Raw genomic sequence first — 10,973 nt, 5'->3', positions numbered from 1 at the left:
CGGACACTACATTTCCCAGAAGGCAGTTCGCACCGCAGTGTTTTCTGGGATGGGAACCACGCCGCTTCCCAGTCTCCGTGCGAGGCGTGAAGCGCGGACCTTTCAACAAGGGCTTTATTAATTCTCACGCTGCGACCCTGGAAAGCGATGGAGGTGGCGGCTAATTGCTCCCTACAGGTGAAGAGACCTCTGTTGGATCCCCGCTTCGAGGGTTACAAGCTCTCTCTTGAGCCGCTGCCTTGTTACCAGCTGGAGCTTGACGCAGGTGGGAAGCGGCGGCGCCCTTCGTACTCCGTTCCTTTCCCTTTTCGGCTGCCTCCGGCCGGACCCTTCCCGCAATTTCTTTCTTTCTGACTGGCAAGCGAAGCCACCGTGGCGGCTTGGGTGGACTCACGGAGGCCGCTGCTTCTGGGGAATGATGTCCATCCCAGAACCCGGTGGGAGCCGCCTTCGCACGCTCTTCGGTAACGGGACCCTGGGCCCTCTCCGTCAGCAGCCCAGCCTCTGAGGTCTGAGGTCTGAGGGCTGGCGTGCGGGTGCTGCCTGGGGCCCTGGCTGCTGTGTGTCCACAGCCTGGCTCCTGTTTCGGGGGACGCTGAGAACATTCCTTCCTCCTGGAGCATCGCTTGTGAACGTGTGCGTTGAGAAACCACACCTCCTTGGAGGACCCCCAGTTCCTGTTTCCTCTGACCGAGAGCCGTTTCTTAGAAGAGAAACTACATTCCAGTCGTAGCATTTTTAATTACTCAGTTCCTGGCACATTAAGAACTCTGTGGTAGAGAACATCTTTAGAAGATAGTGAGGAAAGTGGATTTACTCCCACACTGCTACTCCTTGCTTTATCTGTAGCTGGTAGAATATCCTTACTCTTGTTTTTACAACTTAACGGCATTTTCGTTATGATAGAGCCCAGAGATCTGCATTTTAAAATACACACCCCTGCTGATTCTGATGCATGTTTTCAGAGATCACACTTTGAGAAATAGTGATCTAGAGTTAATTATAATAACAGACATTAAAGTATAAAACAAGTTTTTGCTAATTGATTTATTAAATTCAGAAGTATTTACGGAGTGCCTGTTTTGTGTTACGTCCTGATGATATCAAAATGAACAAGACACCTTCCATAACAGAAGAGGACTATTAACTAGTTAGGAAGAAAATTGTAAACAGAAAATTGTAAAACAATATGGGAAGGCAGTGATAGGGATATGTCCAAAATATAATGGTGGTACTTGAATATCTTTCCTAAACTTGTCTGGGGATCTGGGAAGGCTTCTTGGAGGAGTTAATATCTAAGTTGAGCTTTGAAGGGTAGGTAAGAGTTGACTAGGATGAGAGAGGATAAACTTGATTTTTCTTTTTACTTGCTTCCTTTTCCTCTTTGCCACCGTGTTTCTTCCAGTCACCCCATGTCAGTAGATGGTATCACCATGTTTAGTTAGTGCATTTGAAAGTGAAGCCAAAATTCAGTGTCTCAAAACAAGAAGCAGTTATTGCTCACAAGTCTACGGGTCAGCTGAGTGGTTCTTCTAGTTAGGCTCATTGGTGCATCCTTGTTCAGTAATGGATCTGCTAGGAAGCTCTGCTCATGTGGCTGGACTTCCTCATATGTTTGGAGGGTGGGGGTAGGGTCTCAGACTATAGGCTGGTTTAAGATTCTTTCACATGGTCTCCTCTTGACTTTTCTCCGTGTGATCTCTTATCTTTTAGCCGACTAGACTAGCCCAGGTTGGTTCCAAGAGACACTTGTGCTGGAGTCATTTGGGGTTTTTTTCTTTTAGCCACTGTCTGCTTGGTAGCAACTCCACATTTTGATACCTCTAGGTCTCCACCCTAATCCAAATCAGAGTTATCTCTTACCTGATCTCTAGTAGCCTCCTGACTAGCCTTCCTGCCTTCACTTTTGGGCTTCGTCATTGCATTCTCCATAAGATGTACTTATCGGCCTTTTAAATTCTATCTTGATTTGTTGTCTGTTTCCTCCACTAGACTGAGTTCCTTGAAAACAGTGATGTTTTTCTTTTGCTCACTACCCTATATCTAGTGCTTGGCTTATAGTATGTATTCAATAAAATGAGTATATGAAGAAGAGAAGAAATTGTTGCGGTCATTCCATTCATGGGAAAGCATGAGGAAAGGGAAATAATTAGTAGGTTGTATGCTGGACATCCTTGCACTCGTATATTGCCAGAGCAAAACGTCTGGGAAAGTGAGAGGAAATAGATCAGTGAGGGCCTTGGCTGCCTTTTGGATTTCCGGTCATTCAGTGTTTCCCTGACATTTTTGTATTGAGCCAATACAATATAAAATAAAACTCAGCTGCTGTAGTTCTGTCAAGTTTTCTGTTTACTAGGTGGAGATATTTCTTAAAAACTATCATTTACTCATCCATCTTTTCATAAACAAAAGGATATTTTAACACCAAAAAAGCAGGAAGCAAAATCTCACAATAAACAATCCATTGAATACTTTAACTTTAGAAAAAATTCACAAAGTTGTCCTTGTTCCGTACTCATTTCATCGGCGTCAATCTTAGATTCTGTGTTTGGGATGTACAACTGCAGGATATCAGGTGCCATTTGAAGATTTTTTTTTTTTTTTTTTTTTTTTTTTGAGGCTGAGTCTTGCTCTATTGCCCAGGCTGGACTGTAGTGGTGTGATCTCGTGATCTCGTCTCACTGCAACCTCTGCCTTCGGGTTCAGGCGATTCTCCTGCCTCAGCCTCCCGAGTAGTTGGGATTACAGGCGCCCGCCACCATGCCCAGCTAATTTTTGTTTGTTTGTTTTTGTTTTTGTTTTGTTTTTTGAGACGGAGTCTCTGTCGTCGAGGCTGGAGTGCAGTGGTGTGATCTCAGCTCACCGCAACTTCCGCCTCCCGGGTTCAAGCAGTTCTCTGCCTCAGCCTCTGGAGTAGCTGGGATTACAAGTGCCTGCCACCAAGCCCAGCTAATTTTTGTATTTTTAGTAGTGACGGAATTTTACCATCTTGGCCAAGCTGGTCTTGCACTCCTGACGTCGCGATCCACCTGCCTTGGCCTCCCAAAGTGCTGGGATTACAGGCCTGAGCCACTGCTCCGCCTATTTTTTTTTTCTTTGAAGTTCCAGGGTACATGTGCAGGATGTGCAGGTTTGGTGCATAGGTAAACGTGTGCCGTGGTGGTTTGCTGCACCTATTAACCCATCACCTAGGTATTAAGCCCAGAGTGCATTAGCTATTTTTCCTAATGCTCTCCCTCCCCCTACCCCATCCTCTGACAGACAACAGTGTGTGGTGTTCCCCTCCCTGTGTCCATGTGATCTCATTGTTCAGCTCCCACTTACAAGTGAGAACATGTGGTGTTTTGTGTTCTGTTCCTTCATTAGTTTGTTGAGGACAGTGGCTTCCAGCTCCTTCCATGTCCTCTTTGAAGGATATGATTGTGTTCCTTTTTATGGCTGCATAGTATTCCATGGTGTATGTGTACCACATTTTAAGTACAAGGGACATGAACAGATATGGGAGTTGAAAAGCTTACCTCAGGCTCTGTGGAGGTTGAGTTTGGAAGATGAGATGACTGCACACAGCAAACAGGAGGCTTTTGCAATAGTTCACATGATGAGTTTTTCATTAGGAATTACTTGAGGATGATGAAAAAGATTATTTTGTTTAAAAACTATCATTTCTAGAGATAGTGAAGCATAATTGAGGCGCTCCTGGTAATTTGATTTTATTCTAACGGAAGGAGTTCACTTTAGTTCCACAAACCTTTGATGGGCACCTTGGCTACCTGAAACACTGCATTTAAGATGTAAAGATGACGTCGTGTATGGTGTCAAGAACTTGATGCAATGAGGCTTATTCTCTTGTCTTAAATAATGTTATTAAGTTGTACCAAAATTTCCTTTGCTGCATAAGCAGTAAATGTCACTTTGTCTTTTTCTATTCCAAAGAACTAAATGAAAAACTTATTTTTAATCAAATTGTAATTGCCTTTTGATCCGGCAATTCCCTTCCTAGGCATTTATAAATATCCTTTTCCTAGAATCTTCGTTTAATATGTCTTTTTATATGTTTTTATATGTTTCCCACCTATATTTCACTTAGCTAATTCATACTTCATTCTTTCATGTTGGCTTACATGTTACTTCCTCAGGGATTCCTTTCTTAACTAGTCAGAATCTATGCTATAGAATCTATATTATACATTGCCATAGTAACCGGTACTTCATAGACTTTATCATACTTCGTAGCATCCAGTATGTTTTCTTTGCTAAGATTATTGATTTTGTATTGAAGAGTCCCGTGTCCATCATTTTCAATGCTTTATCTCCAGGGTTGGAGCATGCCTGGTAAGTAGGACATAAATTTGTCTCACAGATTAAACAGCTTTATGAAGACATAATTGACAATAAACTACAAATTTAAAATGTACAACAACTTAACAAGTTGTGATATATGTATACACCCGTGAAATCATCACCACAATCAAGATACTAAACTTAGCTATCATTCCCAAAGTTTCCTTGTACCCTTCTGTAACCATCTCTCTGCTCTTTCTGCATTCTAGGTTGACAGTTTTTTCTTTCAGTGCTTTAAAGTTATAGCCTCAGTCTTCTTGCTTATATTGTTTCTGATGAGAAATCTCATTATCCTATCTTTGTTGCTCTTTACATAACATGCCTTTTTTCTTCTGTTTTAAGATTTTTCTCTTTTACACTGGTTTTGAGCAGTTTGATAATATTGTGCCCAGCTGTGGTTTTCTTTATGATTCTTAAGTTTTGGGTTTGTTTGGCTATAAACTGTGGACATATAGTTTTTATCAAGATCATATTTGGGCTATTATTTCTTCCAATTTTCCCCCTTTCTCTCCTTTGAAGACTCCAGTTACACATTTTTAGATCACAGAAGTTGGCCTCAGCTCATGAATGCCTGTTTCATTTTTTCTTTATACTTTTTTCTGTTTTATTGCCAGTAGTTTACATTTGCATGCCTTTAGTTTCGTTTACTTTTTTTTTTGTAATATTAATCTGTTGTTAATCCCATCTGGTGTATTTTTCATTTTGGACATTGTAATATTCACATCTAGAAGTTTGACTTAAATCTTGCATCTTTCATGCTTCTACTTACTTATGTTGAACATACATGGAGTATACGTGGCAATAATTGTTTTTACATCTTGTTCTGTGAATTGTAGCTTCCATGTCAGTTTTATATTGGCTTCTATTGATTGGTAATTCTCTTCATTATGGATTTTGTTTTCTTTCCTCTTTGCATATCTGGTAATCTTTGATTGGACGCCAGACATTGTGAATTTTACCTTGTTAGGTGCAGGTTATTTTTGTATTTTTCTAATGTTCTTGAGATTTTTTTCTGGGATGTAGTTGAGTTACTTGGAAACAGATTAATTCCACTGGTTCTTGCTTTTATGATTTGTTAGTCCGATCAGGAGCTGTGCTCAGTCTAGGGTTATTTCCCACTACCCAGGCAAGACTTTCCTGTGTTCACTACCCAGTATCCCACAAATTAAGGGTTTTCTCCATTCTGCTTATTGGGAGCAGTTATGGTTCCTAGCCTTGTGTGAGTGCCCGGCATTTCTCTTCAACCCTTTCAGATGGTTCTTTCTGTAGCCTGGGGTAATCACCTCAAACACATGCCATTAGTACTCTTGAGTACTTGAGGCAGACTCTCAGATCTCTGGGCTTCTCTCTGCATCTCTCTTTTCTCTGCTACTCTGTCTAATGAAGTATAGCTGCCTTATCTCCCCGGGCAGCCTAGTTTCTTCAACTCAAGGAGGTTGAAGTCAACTCTACATACAAGTACTCTGGCCTTTTTCTTTCTTCAGAGAAGGGGGAAGAAAAGCTGGTGAAGATTTACACTACAGTTAAAGGGAGGGAAAAGCCATGTAACCGTTGTATTTATGTAGAGTTGACTATACCTCATTTTCCCTTCTTTGCGCTGTGGTCTGGAAACTCCTGAAGGCAGTAAACCAGATTGGTGGTAGGGCTAATCTCCTAAGTCTCCTTTGTTGCTTTATGTCTGCTGTCTTGAAAACTATTGTTTCATTTAACTTTCTCTGGTTTATTTCATCTTATTGGATGTTTCTGGTGGAAAGATAAATCTGGTTCCTATTCTTCCATCTTGGCTGCAAACAAAAGTTGTTCAATATGTATTTTTAAGTGAAAAAATATTTTCTGTAGAATAATAGAGCTAGAAACAATTGAAAAGGGCTAATGAGGATAGTGAGAAAATGGATGTATAAACGGCTTTTTAAAGAAGTTTGAGAAGAACAAGGTAGGGGAGAGCTCTGCTTTAGCGGTCAGGCAGAGAAAAGGAAGCCTTTTTTATTTGTTTATTTTGCGAGTGGGGAAATTTCAGCATATGTAAGTGGAGGGGAAACACCAGTGGAGAGGAGATAACTTCTGGCAGGAGAAAACTGAATCATAAACACCTGTGTGGGAATTAGCCCTGGATGGGAGAAAAGGAACAGGGAAATCAATGCTTAATCTTATGTGCCATGCATTGATAGTAAATACATTGCATATTTCAATTGAAGCTTGTCAATGCTTTTGTACAATTAGTATTACTAACCTTTATTATAGATGAGGAAATGGGCAATAAGATGAGCTAACTTAACTAAGCTATTCAGCAAAGCTGACCCTAAAGCCCATACTTTTTCTAATGATCTTTGTGGTCACTCTGGCCTTTTTCTTTCTTCAGAGCAGGGGGAAGAAAAGCTGGTGAAGATTTACACTACAGTTAGAGTAAAGGGAGGGAAAGCCACGTAACCATTGTATTTATGTAGAGTTGACCATAAAACTCATCTCTACCCTTATGGAGGAAAAGATGGGGAAAATACCCACATAAATGTGTTATGGTCAGAGAAGTATTGCATAAAATAATTTTATGGGAGCAGTGCTGTTAACTCTGGTCCTCCCGTGTTCTTTAAGTCTCGCTTTAGAATTTGTGGACTTTTACTTTTTTACACCTTCATAGATAAATAGCAAGCTCAGTAACTAGGTGAAAAGAAGACTTATTGGATTGATTCTAGAAGATAAGTGGTCCACGAAGTGACCTTTGTAAGTTAATGTTCTTTGCCTCTCTCTTCTCCGTTTTTAAAGATTATTATACTTTGCTTATGTAAATATTAGACTGCATCATATTTAATTGATGTCAAAGAGTTAAATATTGGCAATATCATGTGGTTCAAGTAATAGTGTATTTTGAGAAGTCAAGAAACAGTAATGAATATCATTGTTAGCACCATTAGTGCAGGAGACAGGTCTGTTTTATTCACTGTTTGTGCCCAATGCCAACCACAATGTCTGGTACATATAGTAGATACTCAATAAATAATTTATGAATGAAAAACTATAGGCCTTTGAGGTCCCATGAGGCTTTTGTGGTTTTCATGTGAAAAACTAGGTTTTGAGGTTCGGTAAGTATTTGGGCAAATGTTAAGGGAGACTCTTCTTGTGAGGCCCTAAGTTCTTTTTTTTTTTTTTTTTTTTTTTTTTTTTTTTTTTTTTTGAGACGGAGTCTGGCTCTGTCGCCCAGGCTGGAGTGCAGTGGCACAATCTTGGCTCACTGCAACCTCCACCTCCCAGGTTCATGCCATTCTCCTGCCTCAGCCTCCCAAGTAGCTGGGACTACAGGTGCCCGCCACCAGGCCAGGCTAATTTTTTTGTATTTTTAGTAGAGACGGGGTTTCACCGTGGTCTCGATCCCCTGACCTCGTGATCCGCCCGCCTCGGCCTCCCAAAGTGCTGGGATTACAAGCGTGAGCCACCGCGCCCGGCCCCTAAGTTCTTTTTAGAAGACTAATCCTTATCAGATTTTTCAGCAAAGCTCTTTTATTTTCAATGCAAGATATCATTAAATAATAAAATATTTACTACACTGGCTTCTCTGTAAAAAGTTCCTCTCCTTCAACCCTTACAAAGATCTATGCAGAGATTGAAGCCTCACTGCCCCCTACTTCTTTTTTTGAGAGAACTCTGCGACAGAGCTCTGCCAGTAGCTAAGAACTGTCACATTCTGGACACTGCTTTTCTACTTTCAATTGCTCTGCCTCCCACTTTTATAATCAAGATAATTGACATGGTCATCATCATGTGATAACTTTTCCTTTCTCATTTGGGGCCAGAGAGGTGTCCTTTTTCTATGCATTAATAGGGCTTTTACAAAATAGCGTGTAATGTAGCCTAGACTCACATCTGTGTCTTAATAACTTATATAAATTATCTTGTTGGAATGAAACAATCATGAAGTGTTGTAATAAGGCAGATGTCTAAGAAGCCTCTAGTTTGTTCAGGATTGCCCAGAGGTCTTTGCACAGATATGAAGAAAATGTATTTGTTATAGCGTTGTCTAATATTACTGCTTCAGGCCCTTATGTTACCATGCACTTTTCCTGCAGTATCGAGTTTCATCCACACAGTGGTGCTAGAAAACCAAGAAATGATCATTGTCTTCCTCCTAATCAGTAGAATACATATTTCTAACTGTTGCTTATAAAATAAGTGGTGTTATGTTTCCTCAACCTCTATCAAATCTATCATAATTAGGATTTTTACCTGTGAAATGTTTCCATGATCTCTCAACCAGATGATTGCAATAGCTTTCTAGTGGATCTTCCTGGATTTACCCTGCTTTATTCCAATTTGTTTTCCATATTGTAGTTATAAGTACTGTTTTGTAAACTCAAATCTGAACTTTACTCTCCTGCTTAAAAACTGTTAATGAATTCTTTTAAATTGAATTTGTCAACAAAAATAAATACAGTCCATTCATAATCCAGTCCTTGCTGAGTTTTCATTTATTGCAACCTTTCCTGTACAAGTCCCCTTGTTGCTCTGCATTTCGGCCAGTGTGGCCTTCTTTGAACAGTGTGGTCTTTTTTGTGTTCTTTGAACACAAGTTTTTCTTCCTACATTTTACAGATTTTCCTTCTGTCTGGAAAAGTAGAGGAGTGGGTATGCATGTATATAGGTATATTTTTTATTTTAAAAATATGTTAAATTGATAAACTGGGATTTTATGTTATATTTTGATGCATGCATACAGTATGTAATGATCACATCAGTATTTAGGGTGTTCATCAACTTCAGTATTTACCATTTCTTTGTGTTGGGAACATTTTTAATCTTCTAGCTATTTTGGTACTCGCTGTTTTGAAACATACAATATATTGTTGTTAACTGTAGTCATCCAACTGTGCTATCAAACATGAGAACTTAATCCTTTTAATTGTATGTTCGTACCCATTAAGCAACCTCCCTTCATCGCCCACCCCCATCTTTCCCAGCCTCTGATAACTATCTTTCTACTCTCTCCCTCCATGAAATCCACTTTTTTATCTGTGTATATGATGTCTTTCTGTACCTGGTTTATTTATTTATTTTTGAGATGAAGTCTCACTCTGTCCCAGGCTGGAGTGCAGTGGAGCAATCTTGGCTCACTGCAACCTCCGCCTCCTGGGTTCAAGCGATTCTCGTGCTTCAGCCTCTCCAGTAGTTAGAATTACAGGCACGCACCGTCACACCCAGCTGATTTGTTTTTTGTATTTTTAGTAGAGACGGGATTTCACCATGTTGGCCAGGATGGTCTCAATCTCCTGACCTCATGATCCGCCAGCCTTGGCCTCTCAAAGTGCTGGGATTACAGGCCTGAGCCACGGTGCCCAGCCCTGTGCCTGGTTTATTTCACTTAACTTAATAACCTCCAGTTCCATCTATGTTGCTGCAAATGATAGAATTTCGTTCTTTTTTATGGCTGCATAGTATTTCAGTGTGTATATACTACATTTTCTTTATCTGTTCATCCTTTGATGGCCACTTAGGTTTCCCCCATGTCTTGGCTTTTGTAAATAGTGCTGAAATAATCATGGAAGTGATGGTATTCCTTTTGATATACTGACTTTCTTTTGTTTTGATAAATATTCATTTGTGGGAGTGACTATTGTGGTATAGTAGTTATAGTTTTAGTTTTTTGAGAAACCTCTTTACTATTTTCCATTATGGCTGTACTAATTTACATTCCCACTGACAGATTATGCATTCCCTTTTCTCCACATCCTTGCCAGCATTTGTTATTTTTTTTTTGTATTTTTTTGAAAATAGCCATTCTAACTAGAGGAAGATGATATCTCATTGTGATTTCGATTTGCATTTCCTCAATAATTAGTGACGTTGAGCATTTTTTCATGTACCTGTTGGCTATTTATTTATATATTCTTTTGAGAAATGTCTGTTAAGATCTTTGCCCTCTTTATAATGAGACTTTTTTTTTTTTGCTTCAACAGCCAAAAAAATTTTCATTCCTTACGATTGAATAGTTTGCAAATATTTTCTCCCATTCTATAGATTGTCTCTTCACTAGGTTGGTTGTTTCTTTTGCTCTGCAGAGGTTTTTTTTGTTGTTATTGTTTAGTTAAATATAATCCTATTTGTCTTTTTGTTTTTCTTGCCTATGCTTTTGAGGTCTTAACCATAAAATATTTGCATAGACCTATATCCTAAAGCATTTCTTCTCTGTTTCCTTTTGGTATTTTTATAGTTTTTGAGTTGACTTTTGCATATGATGAGAGATAGGAGTCTAATTTTGTTTTTCTGCTATGGATATCCAATTTTCACACCATTTATTGAAGAAGGTATCCTTTTCCCAGTGTATATTCTTTGCGCCTTTGTCAAAAATCAGTTGGCTATAAGTACATGGATTTATTTCTGAATTCTGTTTCTGTTCCAGTGGCCTGTGTGTTTGTTTTTATACCAGCATTATGCTGTTTTGGTTATTATTGCTTTGTAGTATATTTTGAAGTCAGGTAGTATGATGCCTCCAGATTTGTTCTTTTTGTTCAGTATTACCTTGGCTATTCAGGGTCTTTTGTGGTTCCATACAAATTTTAGGATTGCTTTTTTCCTTCCTGTGAAGAATGTTATTGGTATTTTGATAGGGATTGCATTCAATGTATAGATTGCTTCAAGTAGTATGG

The 10,973-nt window shown here is 39.4% G+C and overlaps 1 protein-coding gene across 2 annotated transcripts in view; it reads left to right on the top strand.

Annotated features, from left to right (window-relative positions):
• The first annotated feature begins 24 nt into the window (after nt 1-24).
• Nucleotides 25-10,973, top strand: part of NUDCD1 (NudC domain containing 1) — an 88,051-nt gene continuing 77,102 nt past the window's right edge. The window contains exon 1 of one of the 2 annotated variants that reach the window (XM_055287067.2): nt 25-265. In XM_055287067.2, the coding sequence (XP_055143042.1) occupies nt 148-265 (118 nt within the window). In that variant the 5' untranslated portion in view covers nt 25-147. Of the gene's footprint in view, nt 266-4,202; nt 4,333-10,973 lie in introns of those variants that run through there. The other variant, XM_055287068.1, reaches the window with a different exon arrangement.

This window comes from Symphalangus syndactylus, chromosome 7 (assembly GCF_028878055.3).
Source record: "Symphalangus syndactylus isolate Jambi chromosome 7, NHGRI_mSymSyn1-v2.1_pri, whole genome shotgun sequence".
Taxonomy (NCBI): Eukaryota; Metazoa; Chordata; class Mammalia; order Primates; family Hylobatidae; genus Symphalangus; species Symphalangus syndactylus.
Note: the sequence above shows the minus strand (reverse complement) of the source record. Positions and strands in the feature narration are given on the sequence as shown.